At 51.5% G+C, this 26,219-nt stretch overlaps 1 protein-coding gene across 11 annotated transcripts in view; it reads right to left on the bottom strand.

Annotated features, from left to right (window-relative positions):
- The window catches only part of UBAP2 (ubiquitin associated protein 2), a 1,758,279-nt gene that overhangs the window by 211,600 nt on the left and 1,520,460 nt on the right, over positions 1-26,219 (bottom strand). For all 11 annotated transcript variants that reach the window (XM_069626852.1, XM_069626853.1, XM_069626850.1 and 8 more), the window contains one exon: positions 12,018-12,085. In XM_069626852.1, coding sequence (XP_069482953.1) covers positions 12,018-12,085 — 68 coding nt within the window. The remainder of the gene's footprint in view (positions 1-12,017; positions 12,086-26,219) is intronic.

The raw sequence follows: 26,219 nt of genomic DNA, 5'->3' as shown, positions 1-26,219 counted from the left end.
CTCACAAGAGTGCTGGACCTCGATGAGAATTCAACCGCGATTTTCTGTCTTCTGTGCTCCTTGAAAAGGTGTCAAATCCGCAGAACCGCATTCAGCCACGAGGGAAACCTTGCCTAGAGCCTTCTTCATCGATCCCTGCTGCAAAGTCCCTTCTGAGGTCTCGGTTTCAGTCACCACACCAAGGAATCCAGTGACCGGGTTTTTGGCTGCAGATCCTGCTGCAAAATCTTCAATGCTGAGGTGCTGTGTTGGCTTGTGTATGTACTTGCCTTAAGCCTGTTAGGATTTTTGTTTAGCTATGTGGTGTTTTCTGTGATTGGGAGGCCTCTCAGCCAGTGCACCAAGTCCCACTGCTAGAATCCTGCTAGGGTATCTTTTGCGAAGCCCCTGGACCCTCTTCTAACTCAGAAGTAAAGTACTCACCAGTTTGCCCAGTTTTCCTAAGGGACTCTGGCTTTTGCTACTAAAGAACCTATTCTGACACTGCCTATTGGTCACTAGTCCTAGTGAACCCCCCTTCTGCCACTGAGAACACTCATGCTCCAATAATAAGGGAAAGACTGTCAAGGGATTGGGACTTCTTCCTAGAAAAGAAAAAAAGTGTTTAAAGTAACTTACTTGTAAAGAGTAGGTTCGTAACTGTAATTCGAAGAGTGAACAGTTACAAACGCTCTTACTGATCTTTAATGTGTGATGCACTATTCTTAAAAGTATGGTTAACATCTTTTGTTCCTTAGCAACTGTTTTGCCAGTCTAACGGAAAGTAGATGTGCAAGAATTTTACTCTCCTGTGAGTAGGTTGTGCCTCTTCCCAAAAGTAAAGTGTTGGTATCAACAGATGAATCCTTTGAGGATAATTGTATTTGTGTCCCCCAACTGGGTCTTGCTTCCCCTGCTTGCTTCTAGCCTGTCCTTAATAAGTCTGCATTAGGTTGTTGCCTACCTAGAATAACTATTCAGTAAAGTCTAACATTGGGTTTTACTTTTCCCCTTAATTGTGAGGAAAAGTATGTGGGTTTTACTTACCTTGTGTTAGCTGTGTGCTATCCAAAAATAAGTTACAAGAGTTACTGCTTACCTCAATCTGGGGTTCCCTGATTGCAAAAGCACCTGTAATTGTATATTACATCATTAGGTTTTACTCACCTAGTATAACTGTGTTATGACAAAAGTAGTTTTTGTTTTTTACTGCACCTAGAATAAGTGTTCCACTATTCACCAACAGTATAATGTCCAGTTGACTGATTAAATGATTTGTACTGAGACTCATTATACAACTGGAAGGGTCTACTGCCCTTGCATTACTGAATGTAATTGTAAAAAGTAACCATTGGTTTTTACTCCCCAAGAATAGGCGTGCTCTGTACTGAATGGGAATGACAAGGTTTTGTCTTCCCTAGAACTACTGTTAGATACTTCAAATAAGGTCTGTACTTGGGTCTGTGTACTTTCAAGTATAGTGTTGTTTTTTAAATAAATCCTTTATTTTTACAATACAAAATGTTTGTGTTTCTTTGAACCATTTGTATTAGAGTGTTGTGTACTGATTCTACAGCCCTCTCTCCCTCCTAAGATAAGCCTGGCTGCTCTGTCTACGCTACCATGAACTCTGGTGGTACAGCCTTATACTAAGAGTGGAGTCGTGTACTGCCTCATTTGAATGGTTTTATTAAGCACTTGGTTGGAAAAACGGTCCTAACACTCTTCTTCGCTTCCTGCAGTCCCACACTCTGAGGGAATCAATGCGAATTGGATTGGTTCTCTTGAGTTTCTTTACGGGTTCAGTAAAGATTTGGACAGATTTTGCCTCTCAATGACGATGCACTCAAAATGGGCAGCAGGTCTCCTAGTATTGGGGTACCACAGTCCTGGAAACTCCTTCAAAGTTCGTCCTGGATCTTTTTGTTCCCACCAGCCAACCGGAAATGGTCGTCTGCCTCGGAGCTCCTGTCTCACAGAAAACAGGGTCAGGACAGCAGTGGTCACTTCAGTGTTGCAAAGGGTCTGCAGGCGTCTCTGGTCTTCTTCTTCGGTTAATTCAGCTTCCAATGGTCAACTGCTTTTTACTCCAGAAGCCTCACCTTTTATACAGTTCCAGCATATACTCCTCTGCAACGTGTCTCTGCATTTTACAGAAAGGGGCGTTTGGCTGTCCAATCAGGACAGCCAGACCCCCTGTCGGAGCTGGACCTATTCAGGCACTCTGGCAGGAGACAAGTGACAGGAGGGTGGAACACTCTTCTCCTACTTCCTGCCTGCCCAGACACTCTGGAGCCTAGATGGGCTACTCAACGGTTCCTGCCAAAGGCAAAACACACGCACAGGCCTTTCACTCCCAGAATGGTAGAATGGCTGACCAAGAACAACCACGCTAGTAATGGTGAATAAATTAGCGTCCCAAGTTAGTACTTGGGTGCCCTTACTGTGCACCACTGAGGTTATGGACATAGCCTGTGTTGGGAAGTGGGCAACCCCGTCCCACCCCCCCTAAGCGCTTTAGAATGTGAGCAGCATTGGAAGCACTATGATGGGGGCAGGGGAGCAATGGTAGGGCCCCACCCCAATATAATCAACCCACATAATGTAGCCCAAGGCACGAGCAAGACTGCCATTTTGTATAGATGTTAGTGCATTCTGTGTAGATGTTAGTAACCACAGTTAGTGGACGTTCACGAAATGCTTCGCTCATATGGCAGCATGGCTACGAAGAAAAGGTCCTCACGTCTGCCCTTACCTGGACGATTGGCTGGTAAGGGGCTCGTCGCCGGCAGTTGCGCAAGCGATCCTAGAGGCCACCATGCAAATGCTGCAGCGGTTAGGCTTTGCAATCAACTTCGAAAAATCCTTTTTAGCTCCCTCAAGGAGCTTGGTATTTTTGGGTGTGGAATTCCAAACTCATTCAGGACTAGTGAAGCCGTCCTTAGAGAGTTCAAAAACTCAAACAAAAAGCGAAGGAGTGGAAAACTGGAACCAGGGTGTCAGTCAGAAACTACATGTCGCTGCTAGGAGCCATGGCATTGTGTATTCTGTTAGCGAACAACTGTTGCTTCATGAGACCGATAGAGGAATTTCTGGCAGACCGATGGTATCAAAGTCGCAGATTGTGGTCTGACAAGTTGAGCATCAGCAGTGAGCTTCTACAAGCGCTTCAGTGGTGGCAACTCTCAGACAATCTAACGAGAGGGATGCCCTTGCAGGAACCAGATTTTCAGTTGACGGTGGTAACGGATGCATCTCCAACAGGATGGGGAGGCCATCTGGGATCCCTACAGGTTCAAGGCCAATGGTCCCCAGGAGAGTCGACCCTTCACATCAATGTGCTGGAGTTAGGAGCGGTAGGTTGGGCTCTGAAATAATTTCTACTGCGCATACGGGGATCAGTGGTGAGAATATTAACGGACAATACAACAACAATTTTCTATCTCAGGAAGCAAGGTGCCACTCATTCCAGAACGCTCTCGACTGAAGCTCAGGAAATATGGCATTGGGCCCTCGAACAGGAGATAAACATAGTGGCTTACCATCTGCCAGGGTTGAACAATTTGCAAGCAGACTCTCTCAGCAGAGAGATGAATCAACTGCACGAGTGGCAATTGAACAATCAACAACTGTCGAGCATCTTCAAGAAATGGGGTCATCCTCCTCTGGATCTTTTTGCAACCCGAGAGAACAAGAAGTGCAGATATTTCGCCAGCAGATGGCCACAGCCCGGCTTGCTGGTGGAGGCATTTTCCTTCCCGTGGACGGGCAGGTTTGCATATGCGTTACCTCCGTTTCCGCTCATTCGACGGACCCTCCAGTGCGTTCACAAATATCCACGTCGTGTGATTCTAATTGATCCTCACTGGGCGAGACAGCCATGGTTTTCGGACCTGTTCCAGCTGTCGGTGACAGAGCCAGTAAGGTTCCAGAACACTCCGGACCTTCTATCTCAAGACAAGGGAGCGATTTGGCATCACGACCCGGGCTCCCTCAGCCTGACAGCTTGGCTCCTGACTTCTCCGAGTTTGGGGCCCTGAACATTTCTTCAGATTGCTGGCGAATTTTATAGGCAGCGCGTGCTCCATCCACAAATACTTCATATGCGTGTAAGTGGAAAAGATTCTGTGTGGGGTGTAGGGATAAACCGGGTGTGGACCCTAAACATTGCGTCAGAACAAGTTCTGCCATATTTGCTATACTTAGTGAAAAAAGGGTTGTCTTCCTCCTCCATAAAGGTTCACTTGGCAGCCATTTCAAGATTTACTCGTAAAAGGCATTCAAGTCCGTTGTTCAGCGATCGACTGGTCAAGCATTTCCTGAGGGTTATTTCGGACCTTTCCTCCAGCCAAAAAGTTCCCTCCTAATTGGAGTCTCAATCTGGTGCTGTCGGGACTAATGAAGGCTCCTTTTGAACCTATGTCGTCGTCATCCCTGAAATGTTTGTAGTGGAAAATGGCTTTTTTGGTGGCCATTACTTCAGCAAGAAGACTGTCAGAGCTGCAAGCACTGGTGATTGATCCCCCATACTTGCGATTCTTCAAGGACAAGGTGGTATTGGCAACCAACCCTCTTTTTATACCAAAAGTTCCAACTACATTCCACAAACATTGTTCGATCGTGCTGCCAACATTCTTCGCGGCTGCCTCTTCTTTCGCAGAAAAAGCTCTCCATACGTTGACGTCAAAAGAGCATTGAAGTTTTATCTGAGTCGTACTCAAGATTTTAGGCGTAGAAGAAAACTGTTTGTTTTTCCTTTTACAGAAGGCCCATAAGCCACAATCTCCAAACAAGGGCTAGCCCACTGGGTGTCGTCAACTATTGCCTTCTGCCACTCTAACGCAGGGAAGCCTCTGGAAAGACGTCCAAAGGCTCACTCAAGATCCACCTAGTCATCGGCAGCATTGTGGTCCGGAATCCCGTTGGTGGACATCTGTCAGGCGGCATCCTGGTCGGTGCCGCATACCTTTACTCGGCATTACTGCCTAGAGCAACAGCATGCAGCGGACCTCTATTTCAGTAAGGTAAGCCCCAACCAAGGGGAGTATCCTCCTGTCAATGTACTATGGTTGGGGGGTTTTGTCTTGCTATCTGCATGTGCTGTTTTTGTAGTATTGGTTTGAATTGCACACCTCCAGATTGGGAGTACTGCTATATAATCTATTCTAAGCATGTGAATCCATGAAAGATCCAATGCTGGAGAAGTGAGTAGTTTCTACCTGTAATTCCATTTCTTCAGCGTTGGTATCTTTCATGGATTCACATGCGTCCGCCGGCCTCCCCTGAATGCAAACTTGATATGCCCCTACTACTTTGGGGGTTAAAATCTGAAGGGAGCCGCGGGGCAGGGCTATTTATACCGTACGTCCTATTGGGTCATGCGTAAGCAGGCCAAAAGGACGTAGATAGGAAACAGATGTGTCGAGTTTTTTCCAATGGAAATTGTTTAATATACCGAGGTTTCCCAGCCTGACGACGGGGAATATTCTAAGCATGCGAATCCATGAAAGATCCAATGCTGGAGAAGGAACAAGTTACTTACCTGTAACTGTTGTTCTCCAGCATGGGTCTGGCATGGATTCACCTGCTCATGAATATTCCCCGTCGGCAGGCTGGGAATCCTCGGTAAAGAAAAATCAGTATCAGTTTTGTTTCTGATCTGTCTTTCGTAGTAGTAACCAATCACTGATCTCTGCGTCATACTGACCACAGCCAATGACTGCCATCTCCCTAAGCCCCGCCTCTGGCAGCCATCTTCAGATTTGGTAGCACGTGAAGTGGCAGTATAACTAAGTGAAGAGCCGCAGAGGGGTAGGCGGGAGTGATCGCATGTGAATCCATGCCAGACCCATGCTGGAGAACAACAGTTACAGGTAAGTAACTTGTTCCTTCTCCAGCATGGGGTCTGGCATGGATTCACATGCTCATGAATAAAAGAATACATAGCAGTACACACATGCACAACCACGGGAGGTGGCAAAGGCTCAACATTAAGCATTACATCCAAAACTCAAAATTAAGCAATTCTTACCTCCTCACCCGGCTCACCTTAGGCGAACAGGTTGCGCAGCACTGCTTGGCCGACCCTGGACTCCTCCCTGGAATCCTGATCGACGCAGTAGAATTTCGTGAAGGTGTGCGTCGACCTCCACGTAGCAGCCCTGCAGATGGCCAGCAAGGGCACACCAGATAGGAACGCCGTGGTAGCTGCGATCGCTCTGGTGGAATGGGCTCTCGGACGGCCAGGCAGCGGTCGGTTTGCCAACCGATGACAGTACATGATACAGCCGGAGAGCCATCTGGAAATGGAAGCCTTCGAGAGAGCCTTCCCCTGATTGACAGGTCCAAAGTTCACAAAAAGTTGTGACGTCTTCCGAAAACTCTTCGTGCGGTCTACGTAGAACTTCAGCGTCCTGGCCACATCCAGCGAGTGCAAAGTCCTTTCAGCCGGCGACGAAGGCGGCGGGAAGAATACAGGCAACACCAAGGGTTCGTTGAGGTGGAAGTCCGACGGCACCTTGGGCATGAAGGAGGGGTGCGTCCTGAGCACTACCCTCATGTCGTGAAAAGTCAAGTACGGGGGCTTGCAGGAAAGGACCTGGATCTCACCCACCCGTCGTGCGGAGGTGATGGCCACAAGAAAGGCTGTTTTCCACGACAAGAACTTCAACGGAGCTGAGTTTAGAGGCTCGAACGTAGGTCCCATGAGCTTGGTCAGCACCACGTTGAGCTCCCACGCCGGGGCCGGGGCCTTCACCGGCGGGAACGATCTGAACAGTCCCTTCATGAATTCTTTCACCAGACGATGAGACCACAAAGACGTCCGTCCCGTGGTTCTGGTGTATCGGGAGATCGCAGCAAGATGAATCTTGATGGAAGCGTGCGCCAGTCCAGCCTTGGCCAGCATCAGTAGGTACGGCAGAACTTGAGGAGCCGTAATCCGTAGAGGGTTAATCTTCTGTGCGTGGCACCAGACAGAGAACCTCTTCCATTTGTGTCCGTAGCATTTAAGAGTTGAGGACGCCCTGGCCTTTGCAAGAACCTCTCTGCAGTCGGCCGGTATGTCGTAACCTCCAAACTCTAACGCTGCAGGAGCCAGGCCTGCAAGTTCAGCGACTTCGGGTCGTGATGGAGGATGGCGCCTCCTTCTATGGAGAGAAGATCTGCGTCCACTGGCAGCTTGATTGACGGGGACGCTGACAAGTCCAGAAGGTCCGGGAACCATATCTGCCTCGGCCACGCAGGTGCGACGAGGATCATCCTGCACCGTGTCCTCTTGAGCTGGTTGATGAGCCGGATCGGCAGCGGCAATGGAGGGAACGCATATAGGAACAGGCCCTCCCAGGGGAACGAGAAAGCATCGCCCATGCTCCACGGCTGGGGAAACCTGCTGGCGAACCTCCGGCACTTTGAGTTCGTCGCCGTCGCGAATAGATCGATCTGGGGTGTGCCCCACCGTCGGAAGAGGCGGTCCACTAGATCCTGTCGTAGTTCCCACTCGTGGCACGAGCGCAGCTCTCTGCTGAGCGAGTCGGCAATGGTGTTTTTTATCCCCACCAGATGGAACGGCACCAGAAACATCCCTTGGGCGACGGCCCAATGCCACAGATCCTGAGCCTCCTTGGACAGGGCTGGGGATCTGGTACCGCCTTGCTTCCTGATGTAGAACATGGTGGTGGTGTTGTCGGTGAAGATCCTCACCACCTTGCCCTTGAGGGACGGAAGAAAGGACCCGAGGGCCCAAAACACTGCACGTAGTTCCAGGACGTTGATATGGAAGGACTTCTCCGTCGGCAGCCAAAGGCCCCTCGCGTGCAGATTTTCGGTGTGCGCTCCCCACCCTTCCAGGGAGGCATCCGTGGTCACTGTCTTCTGATGGTCCGGGGTCTGGAAGTCCATGCCCGCCGTCAGAGGCGCGCGGGTGCCCCACCACCGGATCGCTCGTCGGAAGCTCTCGTCGAGTGTGATCCTGTCCTCGAAGCTGCCCGTCGTCTGGATCCAGCGAGCGTCCAGGAACTCCTGTAACGGGCGTATCTGAAGCCTGCACAGGCGGATGACATAAAAGCAAGAAGACATAATTCTGAGGAGGGACTTGATGGACCTCACCCTGGCCGCGTCCGCAACCAGCATCCGCTATACCTTGCCCAAGATGGCCCTCGTCCTTTCCTCCGACGGAGAGGTCAGACGCGCCACTGTGTCGAGCTTCGCTCCAAGAAACAGTGCGTCTTGAGCGGGCACCAGGTGGGACTTAGCGTAGTTTATGGAGAATCCCAGGTCCGTGAGTAGTTGGACGGTCCTCGCCGTGTGCTCTGCGGCGAGCTCCTTTGTCTTTGCTCGGATGAGCCAGTCGTCCAGGTAGGGGTAGACGTGGATCCCCTCCAGGCGCAGCCGCGCCGCCACCGGTGCGAGGCACTTGGTGAACACCCTGGGTGCCGACCTCAATCCGAAGGGAAGGGCTCTGAACTGGTAGTTCACCACTGGACCACGAATCTGAGAAACTTTCGGTGTCCCTTTAGGATGGGGATATGGAAGTAGGCATCCTCCAAATCCAACGACGACAGGAAATCGCCCTCCTCCAGTTGACCCAGGACGTGCTGGAGGGTGACCATCCGGAACTTCTGTGCCTTGATGAATTTGTTCAGTCGTCGTAGGTCCAGGATGGGACGCCATCCTCCCGTCTTCTTCTTCACGAGGAAGTATCTTGAGTAAACTCCGGAGCCCCGAAGCCTCTTTGGGACGAGCCCGATGGCAGCTTTCTTGAGCATCGCCTTTACCTCCAAGAGAAGTTGAGGGACGTGATGTTCCTTCCTGGCCACGGGGGTGGAGATGGATTCCCACACGCTGACGAAGTTCGCCAGCCGGCCTCCCACCGGGGTGCTTCAGTGGGGGCCCAACCCCACAGCCGGTTCAGTCCTGCTTCGACGAGGCTTTGCCGCCTTGCCCTCCTTGGCGACAACGGCGGGGTCCGCCCGACTAGCCTCGTCCCCTGTAGACTTCTTGCGACGACGAACGGGCCGCTTGACGATAGGTGGAAAATCCGCCGTCGGAACCTTTGGAGGCACCCTGCTTGCCTCCGCCGCTCCGAAAGGGCAGCCGTAGTTGCTGGAGAACACCAAGAGCCCGGGCCGTCTCCGTCTTGAAGGGTTGTAGGGAATCGTCCACTGTTTTCCCAAACGGGTTGTTCCCGTCGAACGGCATGTCCAAGACTCTGGTCTGCACGTCCTGATGGAAGTCAGTTGCCTTGAGCCATCCACGCCGTCTAAGGCACACGCCGTTGCCCAACTGGCGAACTCCAGTGTCAGCGATGTCCGTCGCTATCGTAATGGCGTGGTCCGACGCCACTTCTCCTTCCTGCAAGATCTCTAGGGCCTCCGCCCTCTTGTCGTCTGGTAAGAAGTCCAGCAGAGGGGCGATTTTGTACCACAACTCCCTGTCGGAGCGGGCTACGATAGTCAAGGCGTTGGCAGCCTTAATCGTTGTCGCTGCCGATGAGATGACTCTGCGTCCCATCGTGTCCAATTTTTTTCCCTCGCCGTCCAGCTGGGAGGTTGATGTAGAGGCAGAGGCGCCCCCCCCCCCCCGCTTTCTTCCTGGCCGCCGCGGAGACGACCGAGTCCGGTCCCTTCTTGCAGGCGTTGTGGATGGGTTCTTGAGGAGGGCGAGACCCTCATCCCAGATATCGTCCAGTAGAGGTACAGCGAGGACCGTCTTCCTCTTGGTCTCGCGCCGTTGATAAAGGAAACCTTCCTTCTTCTCTTCCGGGCAGAGCTGGAAAAGCTTGGATGCCCTGGCGATCAGGGCATGAAATGATCCAATCTCGTCGGGCGGGGAAGCCCGGGGAGGAGGTGACGACGGGAGATCCTCGTCGTAAACCTCATCGTCTGTGCCCGTCGCGGCCGTGTCAGTCCCCGTATCATCCCCACGGGTCGTGGACGGGAGGAGGGCTGAGCAGAGCGCGATGGTTGAAAAGGAGGTGGAGGATGAATCCTTCGCTTAGGAGGGGGGCTTCCAGAAGGACCTGGCTACGAGTCCCCCGTCGGGAGAGGTTCCTCCATTGGTGGTAACGGCAATCTCGTCCTTCTCTCCGATCATAAGGACTGTATAGCCAACAAAATGGCCGCCGAGTTGTCTTGCGGCACTGGTTGAGGGGAGTCCGACGGGCGGTCAGGAGCCCCTTCGGCACCCTCGACGTTCTCGTCGTCTCCTACGTCAGGGTTCCTCCCAACGGGCTGGTCGTCTTCCACGCCAACGCCGTGGCTTAAGACTTCGATTAGCTCCTCCTCAGAGGTTGAGGCCGAATCCACGACGACCTCCTGCCCCCCCTTTTTCTTCTCCGTCGGAGGTTTCACGGGTGTCCTGTCGATGGGCATGAAAGAGGACTCTCTCCGCGGTGGCAGGGAGACTCTGGGTCCCGAGGTCGCCACCACTGGTGTAGCCTCCACAGGCTGAGCCAGGGCCGCCGTGACTGTCTCGATAGAGGCCTTGGCTGGGTGGATTAAGGCGTTCACCACCTTAGCTGCGCTCACCGCCTTCTCCTTGGGGGGGAGGGTCACTGCCTCGCTCCCCCTCCGATGGGGCCTTCGAGCTCGACCGGGGTCTCTCCAGGAGCTTCGCCGGGTGCTCGGCCTTCCTCTTACCCGAGCCAGAGCGTTGGCTCGTGGTTGATGGCGCCGGGGAGGATGCGCCCTGCCTGGCGCCCGTAGAGCCTGACCGTTCGGCGCTCCCGGTGCCAGCGGACTCTCAGTGCTTGGCCTTCTGTTGGACCCCCGTCGCCGGGGCGCCCTCAAAGGTCTTAGAAGACCGCTCGGACTTCTTCTCGCCTGACGGGCTCTTCCCTTCCAGCCAGTTGGCGAGATGCAGATGGCGGTCCTTCATGGTCCGCTCCGACATATTGCCGCAAAACGCACAGTCCTTCTCCACGTGCGTCTTGTCCTCCTCCTTAAAGACATTCTGAAGCTGGCATCCATGGCAGACCCTGAACAGCTTTCCGGGCGTCAAGCTTCCCTTCTCCTGGGCCATGATCGAGATGGGCCTGAGAAACTTCTGGAGTCCTCCAAAAGCGTGGCTCGACGAAATCTTCACCCTTGAGGGGCGTAGAAGAATCCAACACGGGTCCCCGTTGATTGGATAAAGAAACGGTGGAGCTCGAGGCTCTTTTGACCGAAAAAGAACATTTTCCTAAGAAAAGCGCGAAAAAAGCACTAAAGCTCGAGAGCAATAGCACGAGGATCCCAACACTTGAACGTGCGGTAAAAATCTGAAGATGGCTGCCAGAGGCGGGGTTTAGGGAAAAGGCAGTCATTGGTTGTGGTCAGTATGACGCAGAGATCAGTGATTGGTTACTACTACGAAAGACAGATCAGAAACAAACCTGATATTGATTTCTCTTTACTGAGGATTCCCAGCCTGACGACGGGGAATATTCATGAGCATGTGAATCCATGCCAGACCCCATGCTGGAGAAAACATTTGACTATATGACTAACTGGTAAACACAAACAGAACAGAGGAGAGTACAAGGAAGAAAGGAGTACTGAAAAAGGAAAATGTAATGATGGGCAATGAAGGGTGGGATTATCGGGTAGGAATAAACAATGTATTTGTATCCTGCTCATCTACCAAACTGCTTTAGATTGAACAATTCTGTAATAGATACCCCCATACAAAAAGGTGTCCAAATTATTGACTTAGGAAAAGATCAAAGGCATGGTTAGCCTTGTAAAAGTTTGATCATCCAAACTGCAGTATACAGATATCAGTAGCAAAAGCCAAACACAGCCTTCTTAGCAACATCTAACACCAACAAGTGTTCAGTGACCACACCACTCGCAACTAAAGGTATGCCATAGAACTTGGAAAGCAGCACGAATTCTTGGGTTGTCGGGTGCAGGCTGTTAAGCCCAGTTGGCCAGGATAGTGGGGTAAATCAGGCTCAAGCAAACAGGCGCGCACACACACAGTTCTAGGATTACTCCAATGAAGACACAAGTAACTGACAATTAAAAGCAACAGTTATTGCAGGACACCGTCTAACTCACCTGAGTCTTGTTGTAGACCGAGCCACTGATATCAGGCACTCCTGTGTTACTCGAGCTCACTGAAACACCTGCAATAAAACCTGCAATTACCAAACATTTACAGTTTCTCCAACTCAATAATATTCTGCAAAATAATGATTTTCTACAACATGCCTTTTTCTAATTGATGCTCTTTTTGCAGAATAAATGACTGAGACAAGCACATCTCCAATTCCACAATCTTAGCCAGTGCACACCATATCTGAATGTTGAGCCCCACAAATGTGTGTGCCTTACCTTGGTTTGCCACTACCCCTCTACCAGCAGCACCCAAATATCCTCCACTGCCTACACAAATGTCCCCTCTGAGCATCTGTAGTGATGTGGGTGGTAGAAATCATTACTGGGACCATCAACTTATCTTTGCGTTTAGGTTCTAAATCAAAGTAATGATCAGACAAAAATGAGATTGTTACACATTGTCTCCACTACTCCGGTTGATTTGAAGGGGTCTCCAGGAAAGAGGCTGGAAGGCAGAGGATGGACCCTAACTGGCATGATCAGTAAGGATCCCAACTCAAACTATCAGTAATTTACCTTATGCACAGAGCCTTGAAATTAAGTGAATTGGGCATGTAAACAAAGGAGCTTCATCTAGTTCTACTTTAATAGCACAATCAAAATCTCAGGCTAGAATGTAAAATTCCTAAATATTTAAATATTAGTGCCTGCTTAGTTCATTTTCAATTAAATTGGCTATGTAAAAGTGATCTATGAAGCACAACAGGTTAAGTAACTGCTACTTACCAGTAACTGTGGAACTCCAATTTTCAAACCTCAAAGTGTGGGACCTTGCACAACTTGGCTGGACCAAAAAACTGTGCTTTAGCAGTTTATAGTCATTGAGACTAGTGACAGTTTGACACCCTAACATCCCATTTGAACCTCACTGTTGAATTGTAAGCATCTAAGACAGGCCCAAAAAGTGTTTGGAACAATAGTGGAGTCAAGGAGGTTGCAGGAATGGGGAGGTGGAGGGGGGGCAGTGGAGGATATGGGGGTAGTCATCAAGCAAACCAATTGTGGATGACCAGTTGATTCAAAAGCAGAGAAGCTCGAAATGGCATTTTCTCGTACAGAATACAAGTGGAGATACAATTAAAAAAGTACACAATTAGGATACCATAAACACTAGAAGATCTATGGGGGAAATACCATGAACTAATTACAAGAGATTAAATGCAAGCTGCCTTATCAGTGTGCCATGGAGACCCACACAGCCAGCCTACAGGCACAATTCTCTATAAACAAGCATACAGTATTTTAGGTTCATTTTGCAACATGCTATTAAGAATAGACTTCTGAAGCAGTATACATTCCAGAAATACCATGCAACTGAAACACTTCCCAGAATGTATGCTTGGGTTCCAGTTGGTATAGCCACATTTCTAAAGCTTTCCCAAAGAAGAGATCAGTACTGCTGTACCTGAAAGCAACCGAGCAGATTGTATTGCAGCTATGATGCAAAGAAGCAAAATTAGCCTGCACCAGTTTCGATAAAAATCTTAAGAAGGACCAGAAGGCAATACTGACGAGAACAGAGCTATCCGCTCGATGGGTATTTCCCCCGATTTTCTGGATTGTTAATTAGGTTTTTCCATAGCGCTTGCATATGGGCTCTGAAAACAACTGTCCTTAGCAGGACAGGGTGTTTACCAAGTTAGTCCAAAACACTTTATGGGTAACGTAGCAGAACAGTTGGGTTTCACTCTTATGAAGGGGATATACCAGTACCAAAGTAGATTTAGTAAAACGCGAACGCAAAATACCAAAAAGTATACTGAATACATATTTATTTAGTGTTAAAATAGGTTGAGAACAGACTAAGTCATTTAAAATATTCAAAACTGGTGTATACAGAAAAACGAAAGTAAAGGGAGAAGGAATATTTCACCACTCCAAGAAATCCAATATAGTAAATTATCTTAAAAGGGTAGTACTAGGCCTATACCAGTCCTAGAAAACTGTAGGAAAAATAGGAACCGATCCAAAGAACCAATAAACTGCACGAACATTAGAGTTCCGATACTGGGCATCAATAGGTGCAAGTGGTTATCTAAACATTATTTCCTATGATACACAGTGAACTTATGTGCGATTATACAAACACCCATAATACATATATTATAAAGAAAGTTATGAAATTGTGACTTCTCAATGTTTTTAAGATCTTAAATGGCTATGTATGAATTATATTGATTTTTGATTGTGAATGTGAATTAAAGTTTGATTTTGTCAACCAAATGATTCAATTAAAAACCATTCAAAAAAATAATACACTTGCTGGTACCTCAAATGTCAGGTAAAAGGTTTCTGTTCAGGTAAGCACCTTGTTAACTTAATTTCCTTCAAAGTGACTTATCAAAAGAAGTTCTCCCATAGGAGATAAATGGGACAAATCATTTTACCCCACAGGAGCAGCAGAGGCGCAAAGAAGAGTTCCAGCCCAGAGGTTTGGGAACCAGGAGGCTAGGACGAGCCCACTCCAGACAAAGATCAATGTTGGCAACTCACAGGTTTGGGCCGCCCTGTGAATAGAAAAAGTTACTGGGTCATGACCAGGACAGGTGGTCTCAAAGCTGGCCGCTCCCAATTCGTCCCAGGAACCTTTAACTCAGCAAGGATCCAGATGAAGGCCGAACAAAGACAAGCCGAGAGAAATCCCATGTGAAAACAGCGTGCATAAACCCAGAAAGGGTGACAGGTAATCCCACGGGAGAAGGAAGATGCAAACAGCCATTGAGTAAACAGTCCCACGCTTGCAAGTTCAGAAGAGTTCAGCGATGTTGGCTGCTCGGCACATCACAAAGCAAGCCAGCAAGGCCAAACCAGAATTCTTTGCAGCAGCCCAACTTCCAGCAGTCTTCACATGCGAATCAAGAGCCATCTGAGAAAGGCACACGGTCAGTTGCTAATAACCCCTTCACTCAAGGGATGGCTTAAGGCTGCCGAACAATCACTCTCCAGGCAGAACACAAAGTTAGTGGCTACCAGCCAATAGAGCTGGCCCTACAAACCGGCACACAAAGGCCCTCCCACATTGGATGTGCAATCTTAAAACGAAATGTAAATCAATCTATTAGGTTAAAACACAACTGAGGGTGCCTCTGTGCTCAGGATGGGCTCATGTCTGCAAAATGCCCCATTTGGTCATGTGTCATGGTACATAAAGAAAGAGGCATGTCCAAACTCAAAATGAATGAAAAGTAAAAAGGTAGGCCAATGGCTAATGTTAAGATGGATTTCCGATATCTACCCTGGGGTGGATTTTGGGAGGATAACCCAATATGTTGATGAGGAAAGACACTAACATCAACCAAACCCAATCACGGTGTGTAGCAAAGCATTACAGCTTAGACCTAGAAGGGGGTGTGAGAGTAGTCTAGGGTTTTAAATGTGTACACACAACATCACAAAATATTCCAGTTAGACAGGGAAGTACAAAACGCAGCACTAACCGCAAGTCTCTGTACTGGGTCCCCTTTGAGCATGGGGCCATACAGGATCGCAGCATTGAATGACCATCAATGTTCCATTCTTAGTCCAGTGTCACTGTGACACACATCAGCACACGTGCAGGCAAAGCTGCACCTGGTGATGCCAGGGGCCACATCTGCTTCATACCTCCAGTGTCCTTTGGGACCCAGCCTACTGTTGGTAAGGTGGCAGCAGGCTGTCCGACCAGACCGAACTTCACTATGCTCACTGAAGGGGTGGAAGGCTCTGCAGGCATCAGACTTTGCTTCGCCACCTTCCAGCTCACTGAGACAGGAGTAGCAGCAGGCGGTGGCTCACAGGCTGCGCCACATCGAGTTTCCCCCAGGCAGGAGTTGTAGCAGGCAGCAGTAAACTGGAAACGCCACATCTAGGCCCCCCCAGGCAGGAGCGTCTCAGCAGTCATCAGACCATGCGGTCATCTTGGAGGGGCGGCAGGCCTAGGATTAGCCGGGCCGCATGAGCACCCTCCTGTCCCAAGGCCCGGGCCACGGTGAGGTTGGTGACAGGGTGCCGACAACAACACTGAGTCCTAGTGATGATCCAGCACCAGTGCGGGGGCCTGAGGCCCCGAATCCCCCCCAGTCAGGTGTCATTTGTGCCCGTTATGATGGGGCGATGGTGCTGCCCGATGACAGGCGCGCACGCGGCGGCGTGACGTTGCACGCCGTCGCATGCAGCATAAATAAACGCGGCGTTTCCCGGCCGCATCAGAGCGACCGGGAAGCCCGAACCAAGACGGACGTGTTGGTCTGTGTTCTTGGGGCCGGGGCTTGCGGCGAAGCGCGCGGGGGGGGGGCGCCAGTCACCCTCAACAGTGGCGACGAGTGGGGGAAACGATGCCCGGGCCCGGCGGTGACAACTTGAACAATTTTTCACCGGAACGAGGTCGAAGGACAGACTTTGTTTCATGCCGCGGGTAGTGCGTTTGCCCACGCGGCTGGCGGCCATTTTGTGCAACGGCTGTGGGACTTCAAGGAGCTCCGGTTTGGGCCCTAAAACGACCCCAGGCCTAATTTTTGGACATTTCAGTAGCTGACAGCTACATCTACACGGAGGTATGCATATTTAGTGCATTAACTCAATTTTGGGTTTACTACGTCGAGTGGAAGCTAGGCGAAGGCCTATCTTGAGTGGGCCTGTTGCATCCAGTTACTATTTTGCTACCAATTTTTGGAACACTGAAAGGCATCCTGCTTTTTCGTCCCCATCATCATCCTGGTGACTCCATCTATCTTCATTCTCTTCATCATCACAGAGGTGGCAGGAGTCACTGCATCCAGGGGTGGTCCATGCTGAGAGTCACTGTGGGCTGAAGATTTGAGTTGCGGCCCCGATCAGCACTATGGGGGTGCCTGTGCGCTCAAGCTCATGAGTGACACCGAGGACCAGGACGGAGCACACAGTGTGGCAACGCAGTTTCATCCTCGTGCACCAGTGGCCCCGCAGGGTCTTCTACCCCCAATGCAGCAACCAGCAGCTCCAGTAGATGGTCAAGCAGCGGTTCCCGCCCTTCAACCCCCAGTTCAACCTGCTGTTGCTCCTGGTGTTCAGCAGGCAGTGCCTGCCATGGCGCAGGTACGTGCGCATGCTGCCCTGCAGCCCATCCCCGAATTCGATGTGTCGGGCCCGCCATCCAGCCTGGGGCCCCGATGGAGAAGGTGGGTGGACCGCCTGGACATGTATTTCAGGGCTGCGCAAGTGGTTGATGATGACACCAGGCTGGCCACGATGTTGTACTCGGCAGGGCCCTCTGTCCAGGAGATTTTCGAATCATTGCCACAAGGGAATGGAACCTATGATCATGCAAAGGCCGCCCTCCAGGCATACTTTTTGCCCTTAGCCAACGCGGACTAGGAGCGGTTTGTGATGCTCTCTGCCAAACAAAAGGACGATGAGACTTTGGACACGTTCTACGGGCGCCTGAGGCGTCTGTCGCTCGCCTGGGGCGATGCAGAGGACATGATCCGGACCATGCTTATCCAGGCGTGCTCATCAGGCAAGCTCAGGCGCCAAGTGCTGAGGGAGCCGGGAATAACGCTCCAGCGCATCCTTGAGCTAGGAAGGAGCCACGAGGTGTCAGAGGCGAGAGCGGCAAGAATGGAAGCCGGGTCACGCCCCATAAAGACTGAAGAAATCTGCGCGATGTGGCGAGGGGGAAGAGGTGCTAGGAGGTATGGCGGTGGCACACGGGACAGAGCTGGGAGGGCAGGAGAGATTTGCCAGAAATGCGGATACGACCTGCCTCATCCAGCGGAGTGCCCTGCAGCTGGAAAGATATGTGGACGATGCGGTTTGCCAGACGACTTCTCAAGAGTGTGTAGGGCGGCCTTGCCCCGTACTGGTGCCAAGGGGTCAGGGCCGAGCGGTCGCCATTCGCCAGGGTCGGCCGTCCAATGTCGCCCGGGTGGACCAGGGCGAGGAGGAGGCTCAGGCAGAAGAAGCAGAGGAAGAAGATGAAGAGAACATTTTCTTCGTATCAAGTGTGGAGCTCCTAAGAGGCAGAAATCGACAGCAACCTAGGTGCGTGGTTGAGGTGAACCAGTCTCCGGTCCCTGTACTCGTGGACACAGGGGCATCGGTGAACGTCATGGCCCGAGAACATTACAACGCCATGGATCGGCCGCCCAGGCTGGTCACGCCAAAGGCCCGCATCTTCGCGTTCGGTGGTGTGGAGCCCATCCCTCTGGACGGGGCCTTTGTGGCAAAAGTGGAACACGATGGCTCCCACATCACAGCCCGCTTCTACGTGACCCCAGTGAGTAAGAACACTTTGCTAAGTTGTGCAGCGGCGGAGGCTCTCGGCATCGTAAGCTTCGCGTACTCCATCTACCTGGAGGACATTAATGACTTGCTAGAGAAGCATCATGCCCTATTCAAGGGGATTGGGCAGATGGTCGGAGAGCCGGTACGGCTGCACATTGACGAGTCGGTACAGCCGGTGGCCCTCAAACATCGGAGGGTACCTTTCCACCTACGTGAGCAGGTAGACAGAGAACTGGACAGCCTCGTTGATCTAGACATTATCGAGAAGGTGGAGGGACCGACTCCCTGGGTGTCCCCCATAGTGGTGGCAAGGAAACTAAAGCAACCTGGCGCAGTCAGGATCTGCGTAGATATGAGAATCCCCAACAAGGCCATCAGGAGAGAGAGGCACCTCACACCGACACTGGATGACATCATTGCGGAGGTGCAGGGTGCTCGGTTCTTCTCGAAGCTCGACCTCAGGGCCGGATATCATCAGGTCGTCCTCCACCCCGACTCAAGGTACATCACCACCTTCACCACGCACCGGGGACTGTATCGCTACAAGAGGTTGAGTTTTGGGGTGTCCTCGGCCGCGGAAGTATTCCAGAACATCATTCGGGGTGCCCTGGCCGACCTCGAGGGCGTCCTAAACATAAGCGACGACATTCTGGTCTTCGCGAGGACCGAGGTGGACCACCTGAGGCGTCTGGCGAAAACCTTCGAGAGGCTGCAGTCGCTGGGACTCACACTACATAAGGAGAAGTGCGAATTTCTGCGCCCCTCCCTGGAGTTCTTCGGGTTTGTGTTCAGGGAAGGGGGGGTGTCTCCTGACCCCAGAAAGGTACTGGACATACAGAAGGCCCAACCACCGGAATCTGTGTCGGAGGTGCGAAGCTTTTTGGGCATGGTCACATACTGTGGCCGGTTCATCAAGAACCTGGCATCCAGGTCTGAGCCCCTCCAAGCCCTGACAAGAAAGGACACCGTCTGGAATTGTGGTCCGCTGGAACAGGCGGCCTTTCGATGACATTAGGGGCGCCCTCACGGCCGAGGACACGATGTCATTCTTCGATCCCGCCCTACCATCGGAAATCATTGTTGATGCTAGCCCATTCGGCCTGGGGGCGGTGTTAACACAGATTGACCGTGATGGCGGCGTCCGGCCAGTCGCATATGCCAGCAGGGCGCTGTCAGACGCCGAACAACGCTACTCGCAGATTGAGCGTGAGGCTCTGGCGGTGCTGTGGGGATGTCGCCATTTCCGGCTTTATGTACTCGGACGCCCGGTGACGGTGGTCAATGACCACAAACCTCTGCTGCCGATCCTAGCGGGGTTGTCATCCAAACCGCCGGCACGCATTGAGAGGTGGATGCTGGCTCTCTTAGAGTATGGGGTGACCCTGGTTTACCGGCCGGGGGTAAACAACGGTGCTGACTATCTATCCAGACACCCCGGAGGGCCTGGAGAAGGAGATCGGGACGTCTGTGAGCAGGAAGCTGAGGAGCATGTCCAGGTCGTGGTAGAGGCTGCCACGCCGAATGCCATGCCTCTCCAGGAGCTGGAGGCTCGGCGGCACAGGATGAGTGTTTCAAAGTATTGAGGCAGTCCATACAGCAGGGATCCTGGAAATCAGCGCTTAAGGCCCTGGCGGGACGCACTCAGGAGGCCCGGATTGGTCTAGAACAACTATGGAAGGTTTGTGAGGAACTGCCCTTCTCGGCGTCGGGCCTGCTGCTTCGGGGCGACCGGATTGTGGTTCCCCAGTCAAAGGTGGGTGAGGTGATTGCGCTGGCACACCGGGGCCACCAAGGGGCCGCCAAGGCCCGCCTCCGGATGAAGGTGTGGTACCCCGACCTGGAACGCAAGGTGGACGAGTTTGTGGCGGCCTGTGTCTGGTGTCAGGCAGCATCGCCTTTACAGCGGGAGCCGGTCATCGAGGCGATGCCGAGGGGGACACATCAGTGGGAGGTGGTTCATGCCGATTTTGGGTCCACCACCATGGGCACCCACTTCCTGGTCCTGGTGGACGAGTACTCCTGCTAACCCGAGGTGGAGTTCGTGGAGTCCGTGGCGTTTGAACACGTGGTGGTGGCGGTGGAGAAATTGTTCGCGGCTCACGGATTCCCTCGTACGCTGTGTTCGGACAATGGTGCGCCTTTTCAGGGTCAACGATTTGCTGAACTGATGGTGAGCTGCGGGGTGGTGCACCGAAAGATCATGCCCCTGTGGCCTCGAGCGAATGGGGAGGCAGAACGCCTGATGAGAACCCTCAATAAGACATTTAGAATTGCCCAAGGCCAGGGGCAGTCCCTGCAGAGAGCCCTGTACCAATTCTTGAGAGTATACCGCACCACGCCACATGCGTCCACGGGAGTGGCCCCGGCGGAGGCGGTGTTCAGGAGATGTCCGCGAGGGCTATTGCCGGAGGTCGGAGAGCGGGAATCTGCGGTGATTGACGACCAACGGGTCGAGATGGACCGGCAAGTAAGAACTGAGCAAGAAAACGTGTGGAGGGGGCTTCGCCCACAACAGCTGGAGCCGGGCGATGAGGTGCTCATTCGCAATCGTCACCCGCATGGGAAACTCTCTTTGCCGTGTGAGCCTGAGCCGCTGGATGTCGTGGCCGTCCGGGGCTCCATGGTGACGGCGTCGGATGGACGGTCGGAAGTGACGCGGAACATGAGTTTCTTTAAAAAGATCAGAGACCCCAGAACTGACCCACCTCCTGACCCGGACCTGGGAGGAGTCCTGGAGAACGAGGGAGACCCACCCTGCATGCCAGAGTCCCCAGTGCGGGGTCCGTCGGCGGACCGATCACCCGTGCCGGAGGCGAGCAGGAGGTACCCCCAGAGGACTGGGCGAGGGAAACCAGCTTGCCTCACCGATTACGTGCTGGGACAATTGGCTGAGAATCCCGAGGGTGAGAAAGTCTAGTTAAGGGGACCCGGGTGGATGCTAATAAAGGGGTGCTCATGGGACCGGGTTTGTGTTGTCCCATTGTTCTCATGACTTGTTTCAGTTGCAGTGTTTTGTAGTTTGCAGTGAAGAGTTTAATGATGGTTGTTGGTTCTCCCCGAAAAAGGAGGAGTGTGGCACTGCCCGATGACGGGCGCGCAAGCGGCGGCGTGACTTTGCACGCCGTCGCGTGCAGCATAAATAAACGGGGCATTTCCCGGCCGCATCAGAGCGACCGGGAAGCCCGAACCAAGACGGACGTGTTGGTCTGTGTTCTTGGGGCCGGGGCTTGCGGCGAAGCGCGCGGGGGGCGCCAGTCACCCTCAACAGTGGCAGTGTTACTCCCCCTCATGAGTACTCTCAGTGGACGGCCGTGGCTAGGTCTGCACCGGCATCCTTTTGGTCCAGGCGGCAGGCCTTGGCACTCCAGTCCATGGAAAGCACAGGGACACTGTCTGGCAAGAGGAGGGAGGGTTGTTCCTAGAAGTCTGATGGGGCCAGCTGGTGGCACCGTGGTGTTGGGGCACATTCACTCTTCCTGGTGGGAGATGACCAACTGACTGCAGCGGTGGATGCTCCACCTCCTCCCCTCGGCGGAAGTGATCAAAGTTGCTGCAGCAGGATGCTACGCCCCATACCTTCTCTCTGATGGCAAAATATGTACTGGATGCAGCTTCGTGCTGCGCCCCCTGCCCTCCCCACCCACGCGGGAGGTCTTTGTGCAACTGCAGCGGCGATCCCTGCTGTGTCGATCTCACGCTCCCCCTCCAGGCAGGAGGGGCACAGGCAGTGTGTCTGGGACGCCCATGCTCTCTCCCAGGTAGGAGGTGCCAGAGGTATAATTTGCAGCGGCTTGCCATCCGTACGGACCAGGCGCCTCCCCTCCCCCCAATCCAGGATCCTCCTTAACTTGGACAGCGGGACGATGCGCCTACATTTGTCGTACACCAGCTACATACAGCAGCGGCACACGGGCCACACTACTCAGTGCCTGCTGCAGCAGCCCACACCGAACACTTCTAGGCTCCCCCATGTAGGAACAGTGGGAGCTTTGCCACGCCCCAGTGGCTCGGCAGTGACAGGCCGTGTCCCTTTAATAGGGATCGGCGTGGAGTCGGATCCCATCCTCGTTGGCAGTTAGGAGTACAGTGATGAGGTTACCCTGGGAGGCAGGGCGGCCTGTCTAGGGCCATGGCACATGCAGCGCCGCAGCACACAAACAGTCCAGACAGGAGGCGAGTGGGGAAATCGCTTGCGCCTTTTGTTGAAGACGGCATGTGATCCCTTCATATGCGACTCAGCCCGCTCCCTCTGCTATCATGGTGAAGTCCTAACACTTCGCGATAAGGCCCCATTGCATTAATATAAAAGTATGTAAATAAGGGACCTGCCACAGCATTTCACACTACAGCGTGTTTATAAGACTTGCCTCGTCTTTTGGTGAAGTCTTATAAACATGCTGCAGTGTGAAATGCTTCATAAGGCTCCACTACATCAATATAAAGCTTGTAAATTCACGCAGTGGCAAGCTCAGTTGGAAAGTGCTTTGTGCTTTCCAGCGACACCAACACAGTTGGAAAAAAGCCAAATAAGAGCCCTCTGAAGCATTTCAAAAACACAGGTTTACAATGCGAGCCTACCACTACGTGTATTTACAAACTGTTATATTAACGCACTGGAGTATTAAATCAGTTAATCAAAATAGAGGCTGCCACAGACCTGCAGTAGGGAAGCCATAAATTATTTTTTATCCCAATAGGCGCAACTCCGAACTCTCCTACTTTGGTCTGCAGTAGCTCGGAATAATGCGGCAGTGGTCAAACTCACGGGGCGGTGCTTAGGCGAATACAGCCAATCACTGATGGTCACGAAGACCGGGGAAACCGGAAAAAGGTATGGGATACCAAATTTTACATAACGGTTTAAAAGGTTTTGCTGGTTTTATTGTCCAAATCTACCAGCATTGGCATTGAAAGTTTCCTTTCATTTCAAACTCCATGGTGAACTTTGTTTCCGTTATAATAGTGTTCACCACTCTGCACTCTAGTGCAAATCTGGTTAGTTAGCTCAACGAAAGTAACATAGTAATTGTGGGTTAAATGCAAAAAGATTACTTAATTTTCGAAATTGTGTATTTACATGCGTTTGCAATGGCACACGTTTGTTTTCAGTAAGTGACTTATCTTTAAAATCGATGCTTAATAAAAGTGTAATGCGTGTTTTCTCAGTATGGAATAAATGTTCGAATTGATCGCCCGTACGTCTTTTTCTTAAGAGTGAAATTTGTTTATTTATCCAATACGTACCTTTCCCCCCCGATATGTTCATGTACATCCGTTTTACCGTGAGAAGGAGGGTCCAGCCAACAAGGTCTCAAGGGAGCAGTGGCTTGGACTCCTCCACAAAGCTGGATATCAGACGCCAGGGCTGGGAAGGTCTCAAACATTCCATAGAGTGATGGCAAAGGAGATGGAGACTTTAGGATTGTCTGGACCCCACAGTCCCTAAAGGTCCAATATGAACTGACCATTTCTTTAACGAGATTCTCAGAGGGAAACATTGTTACCTTTCAATTTGACAGCGGTCAGCATGGGGGAAAAAGGCATCCACTTCTGCGGTGGATAGGGAACTTGCAACAAATAATTGCTTCCCTCGGATCTAGCACGTACACATCACCAGAAGGCTTTGGGGTGCAGCTGCGACTGCGGGCCTCAAGTCTACAACCTTCCCTGCTTTGCCACTTGACAGGAAGAGCAAGAAGATGGGTACCATGAAGTGCATGGTTTTCACACCAGGAAGAGTAGTCATGTAGGTTAACGCTACTTGCACCTTGGCCATATATTCCTTCGGTCTGAGGAACAATCTATGCAGATGACCTACCAACTCATGAGATGAAGGAAGGGTTTAAGAAACCTTGGAAATGACTGATATTGCGTGGCATGAACCGACAGGGGGTTCAGTCATAATGAGACCCTCCTGGATGAGACCCTCTCGATTCGCCAAAGATAGGATGTGCAATCTAAGCGTCGGGACAAGTCCTTTGATGGTGATCATCACGCTGGGGTCATGGTAGACTAGTCCTTGCAGATGTTTCAGGGGTCCAAGCCCATCGCCAAGTCATTGGGTCTAACAATCCAGCAGCACTGTGGGAAGCAGCTACATAATACTGGCCGCCAGGGTAGGGGCCACGGTCACTGAGTTTTGCCATCTTGGCTATCCCCACTGCTGCCACAGGCACAAAGCCACTGTGAATTGGACGTTGTCCATCTAATGCCAGTTGGTGGTACGCTGTCCCTTTAGGTCCAAGAGTGGCATCTCATCAGCACAGTGACGCTTGGGTTATGCAGGTCATAGCCGAAGATTACTGATTCCTGGCCACCCTCCTTCCTCACCTATTGTCACTTCCCTGTTGGAGGTCCGTCGGCTTGTGAGAAAGGGTGCCATCAAGCTACTGCCTTGCCCAGAACGAGGGCAAGGCTGGTAATATTTACTTTCTGGTACGGAAGAAATACAGGGGCCCGTCTTCAATCATGGAACTAAGGTTTTTTAACAAGTAACTGAATGGACACAATTGGATGGTGTTTGCTGGATCTCTAAGACACCTACCTCTATTTACCAAGCCATCCAGAGCACAGGATGCACCCCCCCCCCACTTGTACTTCAAGAAGTCCAATGTCTTACTGTACAAGTGCCTCTGCATTATTGGAGCGGCCTTGGACACCCACCTGGCTAGGGCTTTTCTTCCAGAGAGTTGGGCTGCAAACATGCTTCAGATGGTACATATCTTCCATGCTCAGGGCCTGGTCTTGCTGCGCCTTCTGTGTCTCGTGGTCTCCTGGTGGTGCCAAAGGCTTAGATGTGCAAAAGGTCGTCTGTGGACTCAGTCCAACAGCAACATGTCAGACTTTATGCATGTCTCAGTGCATCTTGAGATCTTTTGTAGAGGACCCTGAAAAACAACTTGCAGAAAAGGGGGTTGCTTTGGCAGAATTGGCTTCACCTTACTAAATTCACGGGCTTGACTGAAGAGCCAGGGTGATCACCTCCTAGATCTTACAAGGAAGAGACTCTTGCCTCCAACAGAGGCTCACAAAGGAGAAATTACATTTCCATAATGTTCTCTCTATGGATTCTTCTCCCGCAGATTCTTCATCTCATATTCCCTCCAGCTTTGCCCTGTCGAAAAAGTTCCGAAGCAGCGAAGCTGGAGGAAATATCCATCAGATGTGGAATCTGTGGGAGAAAAGCAATCCATTGAACATCAATTTGCTGGAGCGCAGGTTGACCACACAGGCAAGGATTGCATTCTTCTAGACTGTGTGAAGCAAGGCAGTACTGATCTTGACAAACACCAAAGCCATGTAATATCTCAAAATATTAGTTAAAGTGATTATCTCGGTGCACAGTATCAATGAGACTGGTTGCGAGCTCTGAAGGACAATATAACTCAAGGCAACGGATCTTGCCAGGATGGAATGGTGAAGGTCATAATGGGAGATCTGGGAAGAATGACTTCACTCTCCTACGAGTGAAAGCCTTACCAGGAAAATCAGGAGAAGATCTTCACCTTCTGGAGGATTTCTCACATGGACCTCGGCGCCTTTGAATTTCAGTGCAAGTTGTTCTGCCTAGAGTATTTCCTCAGCAGTGAGATCTGGAGGATGCATGGATGGAGCAATGGAACCTCGATCTCTATGCGTTCCAAGCAATTCCTGTCATTCCAGCAGTTTTCAGGAGACTGCAACAGCTTGGGTCCACATTTCTACTGATCACTCAGACTATGATCCAGTGTGGGATTTGAATTTAGTTTTGACTTTCCTAAGTAAGTTCCATTTGTGCCTGTGTTCATGGCAGCTGCTCGACCGTAAGGTCATAGTCTTTCACTATGGGGGAAGGGTAATGCTTTAAAGATGGTATCGGCCCCCAGGATCAACTATATCTTGAGTTTGATCCCACTGAATATA

Source organism: Ambystoma mexicanum, chromosome 6p (assembly GCF_040938575.1).
Source record: "Ambystoma mexicanum isolate Mex_15411 chromosome 6p, UKY_AmexF1_1, whole genome shotgun sequence".
NCBI lineage: Eukaryota > Metazoa > Chordata > Amphibia > Caudata > Ambystomatidae > Ambystoma > Ambystoma mexicanum.
This window is presented reverse-complemented; position numbering and strand designations above follow the sequence as displayed.